The sequence below is a fragment of the Mustela nigripes genome, chromosome 6 (genome assembly GCF_022355385.1).
Source record: "Mustela nigripes isolate SB6536 chromosome 6, MUSNIG.SB6536, whole genome shotgun sequence".
Lineage (NCBI taxonomy): Eukaryota > Metazoa > Chordata > Mammalia > Carnivora > Mustelidae > Mustela > Mustela nigripes.
Genome location: NC_081562.1, coordinates 114837282 through 114863467, shown reverse-complemented (window position 1 = coordinate 114863467; position 26186 = coordinate 114837282). Strand labels below are relative to the sequence as shown.

The 26186-nt window shown below is 41.8% G+C and overlaps 1 protein-coding gene and 1 pseudogene across 2 annotated transcripts in view; one reads left to right on the top strand and one right to left on the bottom strand.

Moving 5' to 3' along the window:
• Positions 1 to 26186, bottom strand: part of TAF3 (TATA-box binding protein associated factor 3) — a 170392-nt gene that overhangs the window by 4212 nt on the left and 139994 nt on the right. For both annotated transcript variants that reach the window (XM_059404061.1, XM_059404060.1), the window contains exon 5: positions 1150 to 1405. In XM_059404061.1, the coding sequence (XP_059260044.1) occupies positions 1150 to 1405 (256 nt within the window). The remainder of the gene's footprint in view (positions 1 to 1149; positions 1406 to 26186) is intronic.
• On the top strand, positions 4234 to 5544 carry LOC132020861 (histone-binding protein RBBP4-like; annotated as a pseudogene).

Genomic DNA, 26186 nt, shown 5'->3' with positions numbered 1-26186 from the left:
GATGCGGGACTCGATCCCAGGACCCTGAGATCATGACCTGAGCCGAAGGCAGCGGCTTAAACCACTGAGCCACCCAGGCGCCCTCAAAGTCAGATCTTAACTGACTAAGTCACCCAGGTGCCCCAATGATCACAGATTTTATCGTATCTTCTAATTTTGTCTTGAATTGCCAATTTAATATTTTTCTGTTAACGTTTCATGTCTTTATATCCTCTCTCAATACTTTGGAGATTTTCTTCTTATCCTTTCTATCATCATAGTGCCTCAAATGTATAAGGATTTATTGACACTTCCTTCTAAAATGCCTTAAAGAGATATAATATTTACTGGATTTATAACCACCACCCTGAGTCCTACCTTCCAATCCTATCTATTCAGACAGGCCTGTGCCACCCGGAAGCTGACCACAGTTTACACATGTGGTGGTCCCAGCAGTATTGCACACACATGCCTCTATGTGCCGAAAATCTCTCCATTGTGTGTCTGTCACTCCACAGTGCCCAAGGGACCTATTTATAAAAACGTGTCATTACTAGATTGACTTCAGGGTTTGACTAAGCCCTGATACTGCTCAGTATGGGGAAAACACCTGAAAACAGTCCCGTGACAAGAGCGTGAATTCATTCAACAGGCTGAGCTTGACCACCTGCAGACGCGCTTCTGCACTCAAGCTCGTTTCCATGCCATGCGAGCGCTGGTATATTCCAAACCTTTGCCAATCAAATACCGTAATTAGCGATGTTACCCAGAAATAGCATCTGGGCCATAACATCTGTGCTCATGATGTAACTTACACTCTGAAGTGATAATTTAATTGCTTGATCAAGAAATTCAATGTGGGATTTAAATATCACCCTTCATTCCTATATTTCTGCACTGACGTTGTTGCATATATGTATAAAACAATGTAAACTAAAGAAAAACAATGCTTTGACATTATTTATGGAGACTAAATCTGCAAACACCTTATATAATACTCTACGGCCCAAAGCTTGAAAATGCAGGGGAAAGTATCTTTTTGGTCATAAAGAATCTCCTCCGGAATCCCGTAATGACATATGACACAGCTTCTTAGCTGAGAACATGCTCATGGTGGAAGAGTGAGATCCTAGGGGTTCTCAATTGCTCCAGAAAGAAAAGGCAGCGTACCACGTAAGTGCTGACGGTCTCCGTGACCACGCTTCGGACCGGCGCTTTGGATGTTCCAGCTCCCGAGACGGCTGGGGACGGGGCTGGCATCAGAGCGGGGGCCACGGCGGACTGCGTGAGGAGCGGTGAAGGCACCGGCGCGGGGGCGACATGCATGGGGACAGGGGCGGGGGCTGCGGCGGGTGGCGGGGTCTTGGGTCGACTCAGCGAAGGGGCCGGCTTAGCTTCAGGGGCTGGGACCACTTTGCTGATGACGCTGTTGACAAGAGAGAGAGAGAAGGAGAAATCACAATGGGCTAGTGGAACCAAACCAGGCGTTTAGAACATCATCACAAGTAACTTTCTTCTTTGAGGAGCAAAAACATAATCTTCCGCATGAGTGTCCGTGGACAGCTATTGAGCTGGGGTGCAAGGTGCCCCCCATTCCCCTCTCAACTTGGTCAGAGTCAGGTTTGCGGGGAAGGGTTAATAGCAGGAGTGAGGGGCGCGACCCTGGGAGGGCTCCCTTCCTGCCCTTTCTGGCTGGCAGGTCTCTGTGTATCCCCAGATACTAGACTTGCGTGGTTGCGGACTCAGCACAAAGCCTAGATCTACCACAGGCTAGCCCCGTGAGCCCGGGGGAAGTCATTTCAAAATACTGTGCCTGAGCATCTGTACCAAGGTGGGTACCATCCTGGGCACTTGGCATATATCCCCTCAACCAGTCCTCCCAACAACTTCGAAGACGTTACCGCGATCCTGTTTCACAGACAAGGGAACAGGATTACAGAAAGGAATGGGGGTACGTGGGTAGCAGCCTTTGAATCAAAGTCTGTTCGATTCCAAATTCTTTCTTCATTTTTTAAAAAAGATCCCTTATTTGAAAGAAGAAAAGTTACATATTAATTTCAAGCAGAGAGATGACAGCATCACAGAGAGCTTAGAAAAGAGAGATACACAGACGCGTGCCTTCGCCACCTTGGCTTCTGATATCCCTTCCTGCCCCGCAAGGAACCAATGTCCCCAAGCCGGCAAGGATGCTTTTTTGTAGATACCCGCAAACAATATGTACTGTACCACTGTTTTTGTTTTCCAACTATATAAATAGAATATTGTACTATATTTATTCTTTGCAACTAACTTTTCCTAGTTTTTTTTTTTTTTTTAATTGAGATACAGTTGACATATAACCTTGTGTAAGTTGAAGTTGTGCACTGTGCTAGTTTGATACATTTGATATAAATTGCGGTGATTACAGTATTGTAATAATGTGATTCTTATAGAAGGTTCAGCAAATGCCTTTATCAGGTCACCTCATTACTTCTTTTCTGTATTGTGAACACTTAAGATCTAGCTTCTTTGCAACTTGGAAGTTTATAATGCAGGAGTGTTGACTATAATCTCTATGTTCTGCATTAGAACTCCAGAATTTTTACCTACCAGCGGCCCACTTAGTTTTTATGTGTCTTGATTTATCCCTGTTGAAGCGTACAGATCTGTATCATTAACCTTTACTGTTATACAGTATTCGTGGTATGAATAAGTCAAAAGCTTTGTGCCTACTGCCCTGCTGAGGGTAAAACAGACTATCTTATAAATGTAACATCCTGACTGGAAACATGTTCAAGAATTTCTGCACGCTATACAGTCCCACAAATTAAGCTGCTGGGTCCCAGGACGTGCACGCTCTCATCTTTACCAGGAATCCCAAGCTGGTCCCCTATACTGACTGACCAACCAACCTCCTCTTTCTACTATCCCACACTCAACATTCCAAGCCCAGCTTTGCTGATCAACACAGTACAATACAGACAACTGCCTCTGAGGGTTAGAGTGAGAGCCTGGACAGAGAGAAACATGCCCCCAACCATCCAATGTGAAGTGTGAACAGCAGCACTGTGCTGACGGCGGTCGCTCGGGACGATCGCTGCCGTCACCACTGCCAGCCTGTACGCTTCTATCTTCTCAAAGTCTCTGTTTGGAAAGCACCTCCACTAAAAAGCATTGATTCTTCACTACTCTTATTAGTTTTTTTTTTTTAATGGATGACTAGATATTTTAGACTGATGTCAATTTTATTTTATTATTATTTTTAAGATCTTATTTATTTGAGAGAGAGAGCGCGCACAAGTAGGGGGGAGCGGCAGGTAGAGGGAGAGGGAGACGCAGACTCCCGCTGAGCAGGGAGCCTGATGCGGGGCCTGATCCTAGGACCCTGAGATCGTGACCTGAGCCAAAGGGAGATGGTTGACCGACTGAGCCACCCAGGCAGCCCTCATTAGAAGTTTATAAAACATTAAATTATTTTAAAAATTCTATGATGTAAGCAAATAATCAATGCCCATCTAATTGCTTTCCATTTGTCTCATGCAAGTGTGACTGCCCTCTTAACTTGGCTCTCCAGTGCCTGTCAAATAAATAAATAAAATCTTTAAAACAACAACAACAACAACAACAACAACAACAACTCTGACTGTTGTCCCTTCATGAACCAAGGCCCACAGAGATTACGAAGCCTGTACAAATTCATAGACTACTGTGAGGCGGAGCCACGATTTAAACCCCGGCAGTCTGATTTCAGAACCTGTGATCCTAACAACATACTATGCTTTCTCTCTCACTGCTTACTGAGTGCGTTTTGCCTTACACATAAGGTGGGAGTTCAAAGACCTCACTCTGGGCATATTTATATCCACAGAGCAAGCACTCCTTATTTTTATGGCTAGGCTAAAATGTTACACACTATTTTTGGAGGCAGCTTCCCATAATGGTTTGAAATACAGGTGCTGGAACCAAAACTAAAGGCAAAGTAAGAACTCAGAGAGGTAAGCAGAACACAGATGTTTCTCCCTGAGGGCGTGTGTGCATACTGCAATTCTGATCTTTGGTTTTGATAAAGAGGTTTGTAATACTGGTTCACGGACTTACGCAGATCTTCCAAATATTTACACATTTCATTGCACAATATTAAAATCTCACACTTGGTGTTACCATCACCTCATCAAAAATGTCCTGGAGTACCGAGGAGCTGTCAACTTGGGATATGTTTTCCAAGACTCTAATTTTTACTTAAAAGTTGCCATTTTGCCCCGGCCTGCCTGCCCGCCATGGCCGACAAGGAAGCAGCCTTTGATGACGCAGTAGAAGAACGTGTGATCAACGAAGAGTACAAAATAGGGCAAAAGAACACCCCTTTTCTTTACAATTTGGTGATGACCCATGCCCTTGGAGTGGCCTAGTCTAACTGCGCAGTGGCTTCCAGATGTAACCAGACCAGAAGGGAAAGACTTCAGCATTCATCGACTTGTCCTGGGAACACACACGTCTGATGAACAGAACCATCTTGTGATAGCCAGTGTGCAGCTCCCTAATGATGATGCTCAGTTTGATGCTTCCCACTATGGCAGTGAGAAAGGAGAATTTGGAGGTTTTGGCTCAGTTAGTGGAAAAATTGAAATAGAAATCAAGATCAACCATGAAGGAGAAGTAAACCGGCACGTTATATGCCCCAGAATCCTTGCATCATTGTGACAAAGACTCCATCCAGTGATGTTCTTGTTTTTGACTATACAAAACATCCTTTTCCAAACCAGACCTTCTGGAGAGTGCAATCGATTCAGACTTGCGTCTCCGTGGACATCAGAAGGAAGGCTATGGACTTTCTTGGAACCCAAATCTCAGTGGGCACTTACTTAGTGCTTTGGAGGACCACACCATCTGCCTCTGGGACATCAGTGCTGTTCCAAAGGAGAAAAGCTGTGGATGCGAAGACCATCTTTACAGGGTATAGAGCAGTAGTAGAAGATGCTCACTGGCATCTGCTCCATGAGTCTCTGATTGGGTCAGCTGCTGATGATCAGAAACTTATGATCTGGGATATTCATTCAAACAACACTTCCAAACCAAGTCACTCAGTTGATGCTCACACTGCTGACGTGAACTGCCTATCTTTCAGTCCTTACAGTGATTTCATTCTGGCCACAGGATCAGCCGACAAGACTGCTGCCTTGTGGGATCTGAGAAATCTGAAACTGAAGTTGCATTCCTTTGAATCACATAAGGATGAAATATTCCAGGTTCAGTGGTCGCCTCACAATGAGACCATTTTGGCTTCCAGTGGTACTGATCACAGACTGAATGTTTGGGATTTAAGTAAATTGGTGAGGAACAGTCCCCAGAGATGCAGAAAATGGACCACCAGAACTGTTGTTTATTCATGGTGGTCACACTGCCGAGATCTCTGATTTCTCCTGGAATCCCAATGAACCTTGGGTGATTTGTTCTGTATCGGAAGACAATATCATGCCAAGTGTGGCAAATGAACATTTACAATGATGAAAATCCTGAAGGAAGCGTGGATCCAGAAGGACAAGGGTCCTAGATATGTCTGCACTTCCTGTGCTTTTAGACTCCCCCTTTTTCCCCTCTCAACCCCGAGATTGATTTAACACTGGTTTTGAGACATAGACTTTGTTTGGCTATCCCTCTATGATAGGTACCGTCAACGATGTTACTAGCCCAAACAGAGGGTGTTTTCTAAATATTAACTGGGGGACTTGATTCAGTAAAGCCACAGACTTATTTAAATATTCTTCAGGAATTTTCTAGTAACCAAGGTCTAAAGTAGCCACAGAAAGGGGAATATTGGGTGTGGTTATTTTTCTTCTTAGGCTATCTCCCCAAGTTTTACAGATTCCTTTTAAGTAAAGGCTAAAGTGAGGAAGGACAGAGCCAAGGGAGGTAGGTGTCTGAGGCATGAAGTATAAATACCACAAGATGTCGTTTTTATTCAGAAAATGGGGGAGATTCAAGTTTTCACACCGGATTTTCCAGGACGCACATTTCCCGATGTAGACCAGTCTCCTCTCGGTTTCTTCCGTTAAGTCAAAACTATGTGTTCCTCTTTCCCCATATATTTTTGCTTGTTAGTGTATTTCTTGAGCTGTTTTAATATTTCTTTCCTTTCTGTGAAATGGTTTTTAAAAAAAACGTGGGACCACCAAGTTGTGAAGATGTATGTTTTTACCTGACAGTCATACCACAGGTAGACTGTCCAGTTGAGTTGACAAGAGTGAATTGATAGCTTGTATTTGTTTTTAAAATTAAATTAATCCTGGATAAGAGTTTTTTTTTTTTTTTTTTTTAAAAGGAGTTAGTCCTTGACCACTAGTTTGGTACCATCTCTATTTTGGGTGACCTGTTTTACCAGCAGGCCTATTACTCTCCATGACTAACTGTGTAAGTGCTTATAATGGAATAAATTGCTTTTCTATGCTAAAAAAAAAAGTTGCCATTTTATCATTTATGACAAATATTCACAGGTATCTTCGTTGAAGCAACGGGTTTCCTTTGCTCATTTCTGAGGAAACGTTGGCCGAATATCCAAGTTGGAATAACCATCGTTCGTCATTTGCTCTTTCAAGTAACAATGGCGTCTTGAGAAAGGCTGCTGGTTGAGCTTGCGACTTAAGTAATCACATAAATGCTTTCTCTCCCTCAAGACAATGATCATAATTTAGCGTGGAGAAAGAGTGTGTTATTAGGGCTTCCTACTTCATTGCTATCCACTCTGACACGCAAACTACCAAAAAGCTGGATATTCTGAGGGCCTGTGCATCACCCCGAGCACCTCTTTTCTAGAAGAACTTCAGGAAAAGGAAGGGGATCCTGTCAAGTCTGAGATGCAAGGAAGAGTGATAACATGCTGGTGTAGACACTGACTAAAGGAAACAATAATAATAATATATTATGGCATTATTTAAAAAACATAAAATACACGGAACCAATAATACATAAGCCAGCAGGGGATGAACAGAGCTAAAGCCCTTTAATGCACTTCTATTATCTGGAAGGAGGTCTAAAGGTATTAAATTTAAAATGCGGTAATTTCTAGATAACTATGTAAAGATTAGGAATGAGGTATATGTGTAACTTCTATACTACCAGGAAGAAAAATGGAATGTTAAAACAAAATACCCAATCTCACAGAAGGAAAGGAGAAACCTAGAATAAGACAAATAGAAAATCCAAAATAAGGGGGATTTTAAAGATCAGTGATTATATCACGTAAATGCTCTAAACAATTTACTTGTCAGCCTGGATAAAGCAGTGAAACCAAACAGGATGCTATTTGTAAGAGGCACATGTGAAATCAGAGCAGTGGAAAGGCTGAGGGAACTGGCCAGCAAGCGAGGCACGTGGACATAGGAAACGTGACAGCACACAAAACACACTGCAAGGCAAGAACTACCAGTGGTAATGAAGGTTTCCTCATAATGATAAAAGGTCCCAACGTGCCAGGAAGATACGACAATTTAAAACTGGACTGCACCTAGAAACGTATCCTTAAAACCTATAAAGCGAAACTGACAGAACTGTAAGAAACAGACAAATCCACAAATGTAATTGGGGATTTCAGGGTATCTATCTGGAACTGACAGAGCAAGAAGTAAAAAAACTAGTAAAGGGACACCTGGGTGGCTCTGTCAGTTAAGCATCTGCTTTCGGCTCAGGTCATGATCCCAGGGTTCAGGGATCAAGTCCCACACCAGGTCCTTGCTCAGCGGGGAGCCTGCTTCTCCCTCTGCCTGCTGCTCCCCCTGCTTGTGCCCTCTCGCTCTCTGACAAGTGAATACATAAAAATCTTTAAAATCAAAACAAAAGGAAAACAGTAAAGAGGAGCCCCTGGTTGGCTCAGTTGGTTAAGCATCTGCCTTAGGCTTGGGTCATGATCCTGGGGTCTTAGGATTGAGCCCCACATGGTTCTCCCTGCTTAGTGGGGAGTCTGCTCCTCCCTCTCCCTCTGCCCCTCCCCCAGATGCCCCCACCCCTCTGCCTCTCTCCTGTCTCCCTCACTGTCTCTCTCAAATGAATAAAATCTAAAAACAAAATAAAACAAAAAAAACCCCAGTAACAATATATATAAGTTTTGAACAAAATAACAAAAATAACAAAACTGACCCAATCAACATTTTAAACTCTGTATTCAACAAATACAGATTCTTTATTCTTTTCAAAAACACTCCAAAAAAAAAAAAAAAAAAAAAAACCCTGAGCAAACAATTCCCATAAGGCCGAAGAGTAATTTGAATAGTCTGTGCGCACACATGCTTGTTACCCTGGCTATGCTAGGAGCTCCTCAAGGAAATGCAGGGTCTTTTTCTTTCTGTATCCCCAGCATCTAACCTGGTAACTGGCACTTGTAACCACCTCATAAATCTGAACACATTTAAATTTATTAAACAAAAGCTGGTCCTGCAGTAGTGATTTTCTAGAAATGATGCATTCAGGGAATTTTCCTAGCCAACAAAAATTACAGGAAAAAACCCTGCAGAGTCACATGCACTACGATGTGGGAAGAAAGACGGACAAAGGACAGGACAGGAAAACGTGGGGTGTCAGTAAAGCCAGAGGGAGAAAATGCAGAGAAATACCAGACAGGGTAGGAGGGCGGGGGAGACCCAGGCACCTGTGGTTGTCGGTTCCACAGAGCCGACGGGCGGGAGATGGGAGCGAACAGGAGGAAGACAGGAAGAGGCAGCAGCTTTGTGATCTGTGAGGACCAGAGGTGGAAATACACCCAGAAATCTAAGATATCAACCAGAGGAGGCGACTGGAGGGAAGGACATTTTCCGTCTCCAGCCTTCTCACAGGAATGATGGGTGGGGACTTACAAAAGGACATGCAGAAAATTTGTTCCTCTGATTACCACTTTGTTTCAAAGTCACTATTAGCTATTCCAGTGGAAAAATGTTTGCTGGAGGTAACAGCTGAACCTATTACCTAAACTCCTCTTTGGGTATTCACGTGATCTAATATCTAACATGTGATCATCTAACGTGATCTATGACAATGATCATATAAAACTGAGAGTTAGCTTTGTTTGAATTGTAAGATGGTGTAGTTAATTTGGAAAAAAAGATAACTCAAATTACAAAGTGTATGTTAGATCATAAATTCTGAAGGGATTAAATATTTGGTAAAAAAAAACATAAAACCATTAAAATACCCTAACAGACAAGTAAACATATGTTTTTAATCTTGGGCTAGAAGAGGATTTTCTAAGTATCTCCACAAACCTAGAAAAGGAAACGCTGATTTGATTGTGTAAAAAATCGTAAATATCATATGCAAAATACCATAAAATATCTTAAGCAAAGGCAAAAGACAAGACGGAGGAAAATTATTTGCAACGTACATGAAAGTTCATTTCCTATGATATAAAGAGTTCTTTCAAATCAAAACCAAAAAGACAAACATTCTCACTAAAACATGAGCAGAAGACGCAAGCAGGTGACAGTGAAAGAAACAAAAACCGCCAATAGGAAAAAAAAAAGATCTACAACCAAAGAAATGAATATGAAAACAACAATAAAATACATTTTTGGATACAGATTAAAAAGATTTCCAGATGGGGGAGTGAGAGTGATGGTTGTACAGCCCTTCTAAATGGTTACCAAAACCTTAAAAATGTACTAGTCCGGACCAGCAACTCCATTTGTAGGAAGTGATCCTGGGGAAATAATCAGACAACTATGCAAAGATATAGGTAAAGAATATTATTTATAGCATTGTTTTTCACTGCAAAAAATCCCCAATACTACAATGACTATAGTTTAAAATACTCCCAAATGGGGTGCCTGGGTGGCTCAGTGGGTTAAAGCCTCTGTCTTTGGCTCAGGTCATGATCCCAGGGTCCTGGGATCGAGCCCCGCATCAGGCTCTCTGCTCTGTGGGGAGCCTGCTTCCTCCTCTCTCTGCCTGCCTCTCTACCTAGTTGTGGTCACTGTCTGTCATAAAAATAAATAAATAATAAAATACCCCCAATGGGGGCTCAATTAAATAAATGAAGATAAACAAAATGGCACTGTTATCTGAAGAGGTCTCTCTCTCACACACACACACACACACACACACACAGATGATGTTTGCCCCCCCGGAAACTTACAGAGAGTATGCATAAGAAAACCCAATTTTTCTAAGGAAAAAAAAAGCAATTAAGAATGCACGAGTGTGTATTTAGAAAGAAGTTCAAAATAATATCCACCAAAATGCCCTGAAACTGGCTCTGCATGTGGGGCTATAGGTGGTTCTTTCTTTTTTAATTTTTGAATTTTTAAAATTTCAATTCCGGTAGAGTTAACATGCAGTGTTATATTAGTTTCAGGTGTCTGATATAGTGGTAGGTGTTTGGTTTGTTTTTTTTTTTTTTTCTTCTTTTGGTTTATCTGTAAATATCACAAGTAACTTATGTAATAAAAAATTTAAGTTAAAAACACTTGCCACAATATATACATCCAAAATGATGCTGGGAATTGTGAGTGATGGTTTGAACTGCACATTTCTGATCTGTCCACTTTTCTGTACACATGCTAGAGTTTATTTAATAACCTTTTGGGAAAACACGATGGCTTGGCTAAAGCCTTCCAGCCAAATGCTGAGAAGTCCCAGGCTAAATTCAAAAGCCGCTCAAGTGAGTGCACTAAGCAGAGTATACCATCATCAACAGAGATCAACAAGAAAAGGGTCAAGGTAGGAGAACCCCATGAAGCTATGCTGTTCTGGCACACAATTAAAATCATAAATTTGTACAGCTGGGAGATATTAAGATGGGTTCACAGTCTCGGGTCTTTTCAAAGGAAGACAATGTGTGTAGTTACTTTGTGTCCCAAATATGTGTATATCTGTGTCCATCACCCACATTCGGCAGACATTTCCTGGGAGTAAGGTGGGTATATTTGTCTTTCAATTATCTGCAGATAAAACAGTGTCTTAATATACATTCATCAGCTTTAATAAGTGTTAAGGCCTAATGGTGCCTCGAGAATTCTTAAAAATAAATACTTTGCTTTTGAATATTTTTGTGGGTTTTAAAGACCTAAGACGAGGTCAATTTCCTCTTTTCCTTCCTTCCTGCCTACCTTCCTATCATCATACCCGAAGAGTTCCAAAGCCCCTGAGATTTCTATTTGCCAGCATGGATTCGGGTTCCTCACCTGGGAACTGACCCTCAGACCAAGAAATGATGATCACATCAATGTCAGGATCAAGCACATCTCGAAGGTTTCGATCTAACTATTGTCTGGAGGTGCTTTTAAGTTGCTTTGAGCTCTACCAAACACATAATGAACATCGTCCACCTTGCTTGAGTCCAAGCCCTTCCAATTTCTTCCATTTCTCTCTTAACCTATATGGCCTGTGGATGGTGCCCCTGAGAATGGTTTAGTTTTAGCTGTACAGCCAGTGGGTGTAGAGACTGGCCATCATCACTTCATGGGGCAGGGCCATTCAAATTTTCTGAGTGGCAAAAGGAAAAACATTCAAGTGGGTACTCAGTGTTGATGAGACAAAACCTGTCCTAATTGTCTGTTTCCAAGAGATCAGACTGGTCACTCAAGTGACTTGTTTTTCCCGATTCCTCTGCATTTCATGAGAAAATACACAAAAGAGTCTGAAAAGTTATTTTTGATTTTAGCTGCTAGGTGACTTTTGTGGTAACCAGATACATAGCTTTAAGAACAATCCTTTCATTATCTCTTCAATTTTGCACACTCCAGGAAAAATAAACAGTATACCATGATATAATTTCTCATCGCCTATGAGATAAGTTATCATCACCTAACCTAATTAAGATCACTGTAAAAATAACTCCGGATTCCTCCGGGCCTTCACTGCCAATCTCCACTGTTCCATGCTTCTGAACAGTGTTTTGCTTCTCTCTATTTTTCTCCCTGAAGTATCACCTTTTCCCCTACTTAACTGCACGGCAGGCAGTTTCTCCCCCAGCGCTTTCTGTTGACTAAGCAATGTCGCTCAGAGTAACCAACACCGCCCACAGCTGTGTCCCACAATGGCTCCATGCTGCTAACGTTACATCTTGGGGAGGATTGGATCAGAGTGCCCTAACTGCTATAAACACTGGCGTTATTCATAAAAATGTGTAGAAGGAGGGATTTTCCGTGGGATTTCTTTACCTGTTTCCCCACCACAAAACAGTGAAAGAAACAGAACGGGTCATGGGCTGCTTGGCCTGTAATGCAAACTCACAGCTTGACAAGTCAATAAAGAGCCAATCCTCACCTCTCCAGCCACACTGAGCCTCCAAGGTTAGAGGCAAACACAGTTTGGATAAGTCTGCCCAGGGGGGTTAATGATCCTTATTATTTAGCTATTGTGTGCAAACACTAGGAAGGCAGTAATCTGAATTATCAAAGCCCCCATAACTGGCTTCTAACCTGCATACAAAGTTCAGAAGTTCCCTTTCGGTGGTTCGCTTATTCACCCTAACAGCCTTTTTAAATGTAACAAAATAAAGCCCAAAATAAAATAAAGGTAAAAACTGCTGTAATCACCTCCAGGAATTTAATGTAAACTTTGGGACAGGCAGGTTCTTCACTGCTTGGAAGAAAAACCACTTTGATTAAAAAAAAAAAAAAAAAAATGTTCCTTAAGCCACAACTTGCTTTTCCTCTTCAGCTCTGACATTTTAGTCAATCTCAGAAACACCACGTACTGTCCGAAATAACATAGAAGACAAGGTCCCGTGTTGCGTTTTACACTAACTCCTCACAACACACACACAGAAAGCCTGCTGAGATTTCACTTTCGTGTTACTATAAAACTGCCTATTTGGGTCACAGTGGTTTTATAAAGCATCACAGTTTTGTTTTCTTCTCTTCATTCTGAAAGTCCTAGAAATACTCTACGAAGGGCACGTGAGCCACCCAGGCGTCAGTGACCCAGGATCACGTCCCTGGAGTCCCAGGATTGAGACCGGCCTCGGGCTTTTTGCTCCTCCTCCTTCTGCCCCTCCTCCTGCTGACACTCTCTCAAATAAATAAATAAAATTGAAAGAAAGAAATAAAGAGAGGGAGAGAGAGGAAGAGAGGAAGGAAGGAAGGAAGGAAGGAAGGAAGGAAGAGAGGAAGGATGGGGCGCCTGGGTGGCTCAGTGGGTTAAGCTGCTGCCTTCGGCTCAGGTCATGATCTCAGGGTCCTGGGATCGAGTCCCGCATCGGGCTCTCTGCTCAGCAGGGAGCCTGCTTCCCTCTCTCTCTCTCTGCCTGCCTCTCCATCTACTTGTGATTTCTCTCTGTCAAATAAATAAATAAAATCTTAAAAAAAAAAAAAAAAAGAGAGAGAGAGGAAGGAAGGAAGGAAGAAAGAGAAAGAAAGAAAATGAAATGCTACCTTGAAGAGTGTGAATCAGCCTCTGAGGGCCCCATGCCCCAGTCCTCCTGCCCTGTGTGTCCCCTGAATGGCCGGGCTGGCGGACTTGTAGGACTAACAGGGTTCTGTGAAAACAACGGTGGGCAGCCTCCGCGCTGTGGGAGAAGACACTGAAGCTTCTGATTCGCTGTCTCTCGGATCACTTGCTCTGGGGAAGGCAGCTGCTACGCCAGGGGGACGCAGAAGCTGCCTTTGGATGAGACCCACGTGCCTGGCAATGGAAGCCTCCTGCCAACAGCCACGCACGTGAGCTCCCAGCCCCGCTCCAGCCCTGGAGAGGCCTCCACTGCTGCCCTGCGCAGCAGCCGGACGCCAGACCGGAGTCAGAACCACCGAGGCTCCTGGACCATAGGCAACTAGGAAGTAACAAACGTTTATTGCTTTAAGTTGCTAAGTTTTAGCGTCACTGGTTATGTGGAAGTAAGAAATATACCAAGTGTTTATCTCATGTAGGTATATAAATAAATATTCAGAATTTAGGATAAGTGATGTTTTACAGTATCAGTGCTTAAAATGCCAAATTGTAACAGCGTCAGCTCCATATTTCACATTTGATCAAAAGGAACAAATACCAAAAGACAATTATGAGAATCGGTTTTATGTTGATTCTTCAAATCAATCATTATTCCTTGTTCTTCTTGATCCTCACAGCTCAACTTTTAGCATTCATATAATTAACACAACTGTAAATGGATTTAATTCCTCAAGCTCATGGCTTGCCGCTTGAATATTTACATCATCTCATAAAACGGGTATTTTATCTTGTCATAGCCCAAGAATATATCAAGTAGGAAACATTTTATCTTTTAATTCAGGCATGACCTATTTGAAAAATGAAACAAATTGCATGAAGTAATTAGAGGAAAATATAGCCATTGTTGAATCTTCACTTCCAAAGGCGATACCCAAATGATTATACTTGTATTGTCAAATGCTCAAAATCTGTAAAATATCCTAAAAGGTATTGATATTCAGATAAATCATAAATAATGCATATTTTTTCATTTTTGTAAAAAGATACAGTAGAACGATATTTTTTAAAAAATGGAACAAAAGTGGTCACTATTTATAGGGAAAGGAATAGGAAGGGCAGGGCGAAAGACGTGACAGCAGGGTCTCTCTGGATAGGTCTTATCAGAGCTTCAACTTTGGAATGAAGTTACTTCTTCACATGTGCAGTAGACTGAATTTATGAAATTGCTTACAAGTTGAAAATAAATGGAAATAAAGGAACCCCCAAGTATAAAACCACACAGAAAAAAAAAAAATTCAGGTGAGTGTAGGAAGACAGCATTTTGGTTACACATCCAGAGTGGGTTTGTCTTCAGAACAAATGGAATGCCACATCTTTACCCATGCATCTGCTGATGGACATCTGGGTTCTTTCCATAGTTTGGCTATTGCGGACATTGCTGCTGTAAACGTTTGGGTGCACGTGCCCCTTTAGATCAATACATTTGTATCTTGAGGGTAAATACCCAGTAGCGTGATTGTTGGGTCATAGGGTAGCTCTACTTTCAACTTTCTGAGGAACCTCCATACTGTTTTCCAGAGTGGTTGCACCAGCTTGAGTTCCCACTGACAGTGCAGGAGATGTGTGTGTGTGTGTGTGTGTGTGTGTGTGTGTGTACATACATATGTGTGTGTGTGTGTGTATACATATATATGTGTGTATATACACACATATATATGTATACACACACACACACACACTGGAAAACAATGGAGCCACCAAAAACACACAAAATTCTGCCATTTGCAACGACGTGGATGGAACCAGAGTATCTTGCTGAGCGAAATAAGTCAATCAGAGAAAGACAATTATCATATGATCTCTCTGATATGAGGAATTTGAGAGGCAGGGCGGGGAGTTATGGGGGGCAGGGAGGGGAAAAAATGAAACAAGATGGTACCAGGAAGGAGACAAACCATAAGAGACTCAATCTCAGGAAACAAACCTAGGGTTGCTGGAGGGGAGGTGGGGGAGGGAGAGTGTGGTGGGGTGATGGACAGCGGGGAGGGTCTGTGCTATGGTGAGTGCTGTGAATTGTGTAAGACTGATGATTCACAGACCTGTACCCCTGAAGCAAATTGTATGTTAATTAAGAAAATAATTAATTAAAAAATATGGAATGAAGAAAAAAGGAATCTTTAACTTTATTCAGCAGTCTTATTAATAGGAGTAATAGTGGTATTGTTGCTTCTAGTAATAATCATTATTAAAAGGGCATTACTTTTTCATATAGTTCTTGTAGAATAAAGCAAATAAGTAATTATGTTAATGCTGTTAACAATCAAAACTTCTAATGTAAAAGAAAAGATGCGGAAATAAACTCAAAGAAATAACAGTAATGTTAAATCTTAGCTGGAAATAACAGTATAGATTTATAATTTGCTTTCACTGTAAAGGCCTAGAAGCAAGGACATCCCCAGTAGCAATGAGTACCTCTAGCACCAGACTGATTCCCAAAAGCCATTCCCCATAAGAAGGAACCAGTGTTCCTTGAAGGAATGACTAACTGCAGGTCTGTGGTCAGGAAATACAGAAGATAAATCAGAACGTTTCGTACCAGAAAGTGAGAGAGCTATTAAAGATGAATGAGGTTGAGATAAATCCCAGAAGACTGCACAAAGACCCATCAGTGAAGCTGGGACCATTCGGATATTTAAAAGAATTGGGGGGAGGGGAGAGAGAAAGAGAAAGAGAGGAAGAGGGGGAGGGGGGAGCGAGAGAGTTTTGGTTTCTAAAACCAAAACTCAACAGTCCCCACAGGAGATTAACCACGGCATGAACTCCAACTCTTTAGACAAACGTTTGGCAAGTAAAGAGAAAGAATCAAGGATTTATCCTGTCTCTTATACGAGCTATGTTTCAGGGTAACCGAAATCCCCTAGTTGATGAAGAAAAACTTGTCTTTATTGAGGGATTTCAGCTAGTAAATGTGAAAGGAATGACTTAATTAGAATAAATCTACCATTTCACAACTCCTAATGAAATGACCGGTCCAGCGTTCGTGGCGTCATGACAGCTAGAAACGTGCCTGCTGACGGCAGTTAGAAATACAGAGCAGCAAAATATCCTCGTCCAACAAGAGCTGAACTTGAATCTAATCCTATCTTTAGAACTAGAAGTCTTTAGTGCTAAATGCCTGTGACAGGGATAAAACAGCTATTGAAATGATGCTACAAGGGAGTAAGCAGAGAAATCTAGAAAGAGAGGCATTCTCATTGGACGAATGACCCGGTTTCTTCGAGGAGTGGACGGCGTGGCCAAAAGAAGGACGGAGGGTGAGAGCTCTAGGCTCAGAGGTACTTAGTCTGGTTTGGATCCTGATTCAAACGGAGCCACTGCCCCCAGATATGTCTGAGACCAGGGGAGGCAACTGGAGAGGGGCTGGGGAGGAAACAGCAGGAAAATGTTCAGACACCTCATGTGTGGTAAAACGGCATTGTGATTACACAAGAAAATCACCCTATTTTTCGAGCCACATGTTCAAGTACGTGGCTGTCACGTGACCCTGGGCTTGGATTTTCTTGGCCAGGACTTGGGCAGGAAAACAGAAAAGGATTCAATCCAGCAAGTGTGGCAGCCTTTTGAGAACAGTTAGATCTATCAGGTGGTGGGTACGTGAACGTTTGTGAGCTTCTTCAGTTATGTTCGAAAATGTTCACAATAAAAAACTTCTTAGAACTACTGGTCATGCGCGTTTTACCCAGAATGATTTAGGTTCATCACTTCTCGGCCTTTTGGCTCAGATCAAGCGCAGAATGATTTCGGTTCATAAAACACAAAAAAGCCAGGGCACGTGTGCACTCCTCCATCAACAGCATAATTAACATTTCTGAAGGTAAATGTGCTTTGGTTATTTGCCTTAATACATCTTTGCTTTTCCATCTCCTTTTCACATTTCCCCATCTCCAAATTTCACTCACCCTGTAGGGCTCTATTCAAATTCTCCTCTCCCCCAAGGCTTTTCTAACTCTTCCTAGCTGGAAGTAATCACCTTGAACTTCTATCTAATTTTGGATGTGCCTCTTATGGCCTTTAACAGTTTCTCCCTTCCGCTGTGATTATTTCTATGTTCTTGAGAGGAGAGCCAACATCTGATTCCAATGTGCCACTTGCATACGCGTTATCTCCTTCAACACAGTGGTACCATGTATATCATGAACATTAATATTTGTTGAATATAGATCAATTTTTTAAAGAACGGAAAACCCATGAAGGTGTTCTCGAGGGCACTGTCAGGGTTCTTTTCAAAAACTACATTTTCTGAAGTCAGAACTTTTAAAAGATTTTGTGATTTCAGAAAGGCTTCTGCTCTCTCCAGCAAATAGGAGGGTACCTTCAGAAAGGAAGAACAGAGCCAAATGCAACTAACATTCAACACAGTGAGACTTTACTTTTAATAACTCCTCGATGAGGAGGATGCTTAATTACTTAGAAGAACATGCTTTCACATGAAAATATGCTAAATTTGCAAGTTAACTATAAAAGATAAGAAACTCATTCATTCACTCATTCACTCATTCATTCATTTTCGGATTAAAGAACATCTCAGTTAGCTGAAAACATCGAAAGCAATAAGATGATATTCAGTGAACCTGAAAAATGAACAAGATTGTGACTGAGATTTGTATCTCACTGGAGTGTTATAAAACTCAGTTATTACTGCAGTCATGCTCGGAAAATCCAACACCGCGACTTTAGAAGATATTAAAATCTGATAATAGCTGCTGTGTCTTCACCAAAAATCACCATGTTTCCCATGAACTTTTATCTTCCTCTGTAAACAGCATGAGAAATATCTATAGATATACTAAAATAAGTGAATATACATCATGCATAATGTATATATACACACGAAAATACAGGTGCATATACATACATACCTGTACATATTCTAACTTGCAACAGTTACAAGCACATGTATTTTTTCATTCACATACATAGCTCGCACAGCTCGATTAAGTCCTACACTATGGTGCTTATTCCTGACAGTTACAGTACATACTGTATGTATCACCTGGGCTTGTGTGTATGTAAAGGATACCATGTAGCCTACTCTGGACCACTCAGGATCCTTCTCTTCGATTTTTGATTTTAGATCTTTAGTACTAAAGATGATCTTCCAAAATGAGAATGAAGGGGATTTCAACAACTTTTTTGGAAAAGAACATGTCCAGTTGTTAAACTGTGAAACAGGAAATGAGATAAAAAAGATGTCTTCCCACACTCCAAACAAATAAATGACTTATACTGATCACTGATAAAACAGTTAGTGGGCAATCATTTCTGGCTGTATTAATATTTAAAGGATTTTTATGAATAAAAAGATCCATTAAAAAAAAAAAAGCTCCAAGGGAGTTTAAGCAGTAAGTAAATAAAGCAAAATAAAATAAAATGAAATGATGTTTCTAAAATTTTCTCTGCGGCAGAAAAGGTCTTGTGGAATTACTCCACTGACTTTAGAGTTGCATTCAAAGTGAGTATCATTCTATATGTATATATTTGTAAAGATTTTATTTATTTATTTGACAGAGAGAGAGCACAAGCAATGGGAGTGGCAGGTAGAGGGAGAGAGAGAAGAGGCTCCCCACAGAGCAGGGAGCCCGATGTGAGGCTCGATCCCAGGATCCTGGCATCATGACCTGAGCTGAAGGCAGAGGCTTAACCAACTAAGACACCCAGGCACCCCAGTGAAGATCATTCTAACAGAAGGAGAGAAAAAGAATTAAGGAAGAAATGAGAAGGTCATGCAGATCATACATGCTTCGAAGCCTGAATATAGACTTTTTTGAGTTTTAGTTTTAGTTTTTAGTTTTAAAGACTACTTCAGAGTTTGGTCTTCTGGTCTTCTCAAAGTTCTACCTACCATCCTGTCACATCAAGAATGGCCTGGAAGGATGAGAGGAAGGTTACAAAACTTGGCCTGACAGATATGTCAAGAAAGGACTAGACATCAGGCTAGGCATGGACACAAGAATCACTCATTAGCTGCCCCACAGTCTCTTCGAACTTCAGAACGGTGAGGTTTAACCAATCCTTCTTACATACAGTCATTTCATTCTCATTTCTGATGGTGGGGACTTTAATTGGTATGGACTTTTGGCTGATAAATATAAGTTCTTAAAAATATCTTAATAATTTAATTCAATAATAATAATTTAATAATAATTTCTTAAAAATCTCTTAAGTGTTCACTTTTGGGACCATATGAGGATGCTATTTGTTATAGCAAAATCTGGGACAACTGAAATGTCCAAGAATTGAAAACTGAAAAGATAAATGAGTTATGATACTACAGTAAAATAAGATACCACGTCATGTGGACCCGGGGAAAAGTCTAGGATGCTTTGTTGAAGGGGGGCCAGTTGTAAAACCATACTTGTAAGATGATCCTGTCTTGTGTTTTTCCCCAGCAAACAGCCAGCAGTAAGTATTATGGAAAGGATGGGTTTAGGGGAGGGTTCTTGTCCTAAGCTACACATTTCTAGACAGTTTATCTTAAACAAAACAAAACAAAACAAAACAAAACAAAACAAAGCAAAAAAACTAACCATGTATTATCTTTATAATTGGAAAAAAAAATAAAACCCCACACAATAAGACACAAAGCCAAGTACTTCCATAGTTCGTGCTTGTTCAAAATATCTTTTGAAAAGCCCTTTTGCTTTTTTATACCTGGTTTTACCCAAAGGATGCAAAAGTCTATATGTAACATCTTTGTGAAAAGTATTTTTCTCTAAAACAAATGTCCAGTCAGCTTATTAAAAGGAAGAAACACATAACGAACATATATTAAAGACCTATTATATCCTGATCAGGGTTTTACGAGTTTTGCTTCCCAGACAGTCTTATTTACTCCTTGTTTATTAAAACTCTAACTATATATGGCACACAGAGCCAAAGATGGACAGACAGTGTACCCTGGAAGAAAAGCTGCTCTAATAATTTCACTTTCAAATTGATGTGTATCTTTTTCTGTCTATATAGAGTGGTACATCTGTTATTATAAAGATAATACAAGTCTTGAAAAGATCCACATTTCCTTTTTACATCGACTACAGAGGGACCAACTTCATATTATTTAAAACACATTTGGAAATTTTAGTCACTCCACCTGTAAGACTTTCCAATGCCTTTAAGCAACTTATTTTCAGCATCTTCTTATTATTCAAATTACCTCTAAAATTAAGTAAAATACCAAGAGCAATGGGTAGGAAGGAAAAGCAATCTTTGACAAAAGACTTCCACACCAAATGCAGTTTTGGTCTTTTTAAAAAAATCTTACTATAGGCTAAGAGAAAGTAAGCTTCCTCATCAACTATACTCAAATGAAAGAGTAAAATAAAAGAGCAAGCTTCCCGCAGGCTCCTTTGGCCCTCTTATTTTAAGGGTTTTTTGTTTTTGTTTTTTTACTTGATAAAAACACAGTTGCTCCTAGTGTGAAGTCAATTCTGTAGAAGTTGCTCAGTTAAATTCTATTCGGATACTACGTCGAATCTAGGAAAGCTTGCTCAGAGTAAAAATCAGCTCCATGGTTGAAAAGCTAAAAGACTGTCTCAATCCTTGAATGTATCTCCACAAATCTTTATTTTTAGTCTGCCATGTCTTCTACTCCTTGGTTGTTGAGATAAAAAGGTGAATGGGGCACACACGCCAATTTCCAAGAAGCTGCTGGACCGGGGGAGAAGACAGTCTGGACAGATACACAAAGCATCCCGAGCGCTCCCACACGGATGAGAACAGTGCATTCTGGGCACTTGGAAGAGGGATGACCGGCTGGGGGTAGGGATGGGGAGGCAGGGTGTGACTGCCTCTTCCAAGAACAGACGACAAGTTTAAAAGATGAGTATGAACATGCCTCCAAAGAAGAGGCAGGGAGGTGGAAGGCACTGCAAGCAGGTGGCACAGCCTGAGAAAAGAAATTAAGATGAAAACTCCCCTGCTCTGTGTGGGGAACCGCAAGCCCGTTGGTTGTGCTAAACTACAAAGCAAGCGACCGGCGCTGTCCCGGGTTCTAGCTGGACGGCTCTGGAGCGCGAAGCATGTAGAACAGCTGAGCACACCAGGAGTGGAGAAGGGGGTAAGGAACTGAGAAATGTTAGCAGACAGGCAGACACTGGGGACTGGCTGGCTGCTGGGTGGGGGAGGCTTTGAGGCAGGGAGAGAGGTGTCACTCCTCCTTGAGCTGCAGGCTTCTGGGAGTGTGGCTGGGAATGCTGGAGCTTTCTGCACTGTGGGGACGGCACCCAGATCTCAGAGGAGGAGGAGGAGGAGGAGGAGATCTGTGCTGGCTACTGGAGCAATGAAAAAACTCCAAAAGCAATCACCTAATCTCTCTGGGAAGCAAAATATCTCTGTGCATCTCATGGCTTTTGGGTTTCCTAGCTAACAGTGTCTCTGCTTTCCTCTCCTTTCTCTGGTCCTGTGGGTCCCTAGCGTCTGGCCAAGGAAAAGAGCCTCACTTGTAGGTCTGCCCAGAAGTTCTTAAGATGCTGAGAGCTCAAATGAAGCCTGAGAAGACTTCTTTGGTCAGTCTCTCTTTCCCAAAGTTTTGTTCAAAATAGCCCTTGAGCGATGGATACCCTTAGATTAGTTTTCAAGATGCCCAGACTGGTATTAGGGCAAATAAAATCTCCTGAGTCCACAAGTCAGACAGCCTTTTGCCTTCTTCCAAGTGACCCTGGAAAATGGGAGCTCTGGGCTCTTCATTGACAGATTCAAAGACAGAAGAAGGACTAGGCTGGGAGACTAGTGACCTGGCATTCAATTTTGGAAACGCTTTGTTTTCGGAGCCTCAGTGCACCCAGTGGGAAGTCGGCAGCAGCAACTGGGCAGGCTGGTCTGCGTCCTGGGGCAGAAATCCGAGCTGGAAAACAATGTGACGTGGGCCACGGGCAGGAAGGAGAGGCACGTCCACGAGAAAAACAGAAGGGATGAGAGAGAAGTGAAGAAGCAAGAGGCACAGGGGACTAGAAGGCGTCAGAAAGAGCGGGCGTGGGGGGACAGCAGGGTCTCCCGCAGTGCAGAGCACGCTCCGGGGAAGCGTCAAGGCAGATGCCAGGATGCAGGGGGTTTAGAAATGAAGCATCTGGAAGCCCCCGGCAGGAAGTCCATCTGGAGACATCCGAACAAGAAGAGGAAGTCGTGTTTTCGGGCATCTAGCGGGGGAGAGGGAACTGGGGAGCCGGTTTCGATCCGGGGAGTCGGGCCCACACAGGGCCACAGCCTTCAACCCGTGGGTTAGGACTTCGGCAACCGCGTTGTTACAAAAAAGCTGCAAGATTCCGAGTCCCAGGAGTCCTGCAGGGATGTTGTTGTCCGTCTTCCCAACCTCAGAGGCAGGCGGGGGCGGAGAAGAAGAAACACCACTCTGTGCTTCTAGAGCCTTTACGTCCACGCTTTAATATCACAGCCCATAAAACGACAGGAAATAACAGAAGGCAAATAATTTAAACTGTCCGGGCTCTTGTCAGCAATGGTGGGAGTGCCTCTGTGTTTCCATCGGCAGGGGCGCATTCTTTCCAAACCCCAGAAGTGTGAGCCGTTTGAACCGCAGGGGAAATTATAGTCCGATACTATCCAAAAGGTTAGCATGATATAGCTAAATTATCTCTGCCTGTCACAGGTTAAAGAACATTTAAATTCTGGAAGTTCACATCAGCTTTTTCTAGATAACAAATCTTAAGTACCTTCCTATATTCACTCAATTAGTGATCTTGGGCCTTGATAACACTGCAGAGAGAAACTTTCCAACTATCATTCAAATCATATCTAAAAAGGTGGTCATAAATATTTTAAAACCTAAGTGAACTAATAAGACCTAGACCCATTAAGGATAAGATCTTTTACAACAAATTAAATAAAACAATTTATTGAAGTCTGGACTCAAGATAAGCTAGATTTACTAGCTGACCTTTTATTCATTTAAAGAACAAAATTAGCTCTAATTGCATTAGAATGGAATCCAGTAAATTTCCCCAAGTCTTCTAATGTGGCATCCGTGTAAGAACGGCTGTAATTGTTTACAAGTAAGATGGAAATGCTTTGATTATAATCTTTCCACTTGTTTTACTGTGTAGTAAAAGCATTTCCCCAAACCTACAGCCAGTTTTCCGGACAGCCTGCTATTTTTTCCCTTACACATACTGCATGTTTGGTGTTAATGAACAAACTACAACATGCCAGGGGAGAAAATTAAGCTTGGAGATTTCATCATAAGTTTAGGTCAGTAACAATGACAGAGTCAGAGACGGAGGCCAAGAACTCGTTGTCTGCGAAAGGCAGAAAAGGGCCAAAGGCCTGGACAGGAAAAATTTTAACTACCTGCTTCCCCTCGGGATCGCAGCTGAGACATATGGGTTTGGGTCTGTTGAATTTATAAGTACAATAAGGCAGCAAGAATAAAGTGCACAGCCCACAGCTTGTGTCCCAGCTGCTGGGGAACTTCATCGGTAATGATGCTACCACTTGTCCCTAGCATTACAAGGCAGTCATTTGTCGTACACTTTAGAATATAGTGATGCTAGGGATTTTCTGGGGTGGGGTGGGACTTGTTCCTGTTACTTGGTTTCTAATATAGGCAAAATACCTATGAAATGTTTTAGTCTCACTGGCAAACCATCCAGGGCAAAACAAAAATATCAGCATCCTTCCGTCTTTTCTTCCTTTTAATCAAAAGCAGACAGTTTTATTGTAAGGGAGACAAATGAAAAGTAGGACAGCAAAAGGGCCTTCTAAGTCTGATAGCACGGTGCTCTGAAATGTTCCTGAGCTTTACTTCTAAAGGATCATTTTTTATTTTTTTACAAGATTTATTTATTTATTTTTGTGAGCGAACGGAGAAAGAGAGAGAGAGAGAGAGAGAGTGTGTGTGTGTGCAAGCACCTGTACATGAACATGAGGAGGGGGGAGGGGCAGAGGGAGAAGGAGACGCCCCACTGAGCAGAGAGAACCCTGGGAACCCTGGGATCATGAGGAGCAAAGGCAGATGCTTAACCACTGAGCCACCCAGCTGCCTAAAGGATCATTTTTTGAAACTAATAAGCTTTGCTTGGCCTCCTCAGCATGCTTTTATAAAAATATGAACGATGGCTGCCTTTTCTTAAATAAAACGTTATCTGTCATTTCTGCCTGCCCCTTGCCCCTTATCTAGTCAGAGTCCTCTTTCCTTCTGGAACTACCACTGCTGCTCCTGACAGGCTGCCTTCGTGGCCGCAGGTGCTGGAGCCAGGCATGCGGAGCCCTGGGCAGCATCCCAGCCGCGGCGGACTTGGACCATGTCTGCCACCAAACAGGGGCAAGACGGAGCAAAAGACAGTGAGCAGAGTCCTAACGATACGTCTCGAACCCTGGATACCGCCTCACCTAAAGTCAAAGAAGCCTCTCTTACTTTGTCCTTCCAGCTGGTTTGATTTGGGCTTCCGTTACTTGAGACTAGAAGCCTTGATTAACACAAAAGCAAACCCGAGCATTCCACCTAGAGAGGAGAAGTTTCGTTAGCCTTCCTCGGGAGTGTGCTCCGACGCTCTACCCTTGGATCGGAGGCTGCTGCAAGAAAAATACAAAACTGTCTTTGTGTCTGTTGTTAAAAGCTGCTACGGGTTGTCAGCTGGTTCCATATGGAAATAAAGTTTTAAATTTGGTGCCTTGAAAAACTTGGTCTCTCCTCAGAAGCTCGGAGGTACCTTCCTTTTCGGAATTGTATTTCACTGTTTGCCCTTCCTGCTAGGAAGCCAGAATCCCATCTGATGTGCAATCATTCGCTTCTTCTTCCTTTTCTTGGTATTAGTTTCCTATTCCTTTTTTCTAATAACTTTATTATTCTCTCTTTAAGCTACCGTAAATTTGTTTAGACTGGAAAAAAAATTATATACGAATAAACAACGTTCCACATAAAGAGGGAAAATGCAGAAAGTAGGATAAAAATCAGTTGTTATTATTTCTCTAAAGAACTTATCAATAAAAACCACAACACACATTTCACCCTGTTAAATGTCTTTCAGCTAAACCTGGTTACATTTTAAAATGTAAAATGCTTATTTTCTTTAAAAATATTTTCAACAATTATTCTTATAATTGCTCACGATTATTCTCTACTTCTAGCTGTACTGTCAAAAAGCATTATTCGGGAAAGTTTGGATCATAAAAAGACAACAAGTATCTATAAATATTTACTTTTTAAAGATTAAATTCTTTATGATATTTTTCAAGATTAATGAGCAAATCTGAGCTCCCGTTTTCATAATACATATGATTTAGAAATTCATTAAAAAGTCCCTCCCAGAAATAGCGAAGTCCCATAAACTGCAACAAAAAACAGAATTACTTACGCAAAAAGGAAAGCATCCACCTCTGCTAAGAGAGGTCTGATTAATGAAAGTTCCAGAATCATAAGGAATCTGATAATACGCAGGGCTGTGCTGACAGTGGAACCCAAAACGCTGGCAGAAAGAAAACTGTAATTGCCAGCAGGAAAGTGGTCACTGTAAAATATTTCAGGATATAATTTGCCTATTTTGGGAAAGGGTTACATCTATAAAAAGGGAAGCTATTGTCATCTCTCTTGTCAAAAGAAAATGTAGAATTATCATTGATAATAACATTGTTCTCTGAAAGGCTTCATAAATGATTTTGTGTCACTTGATCAAATATATTATTAGAGTAATTGGAAAAATGACCAACGATTACTGGATGTTTCGCAAGGAAAGCTCAAGTCATGATCCCTTCTCTGGGGAGCTCACTGTGTAAGGTCACCGGCATCCTGAGGGCAGAGGGACCAGGGCACAATTTCTCCACCACAGGCACCCCCCGTATGGACCAGC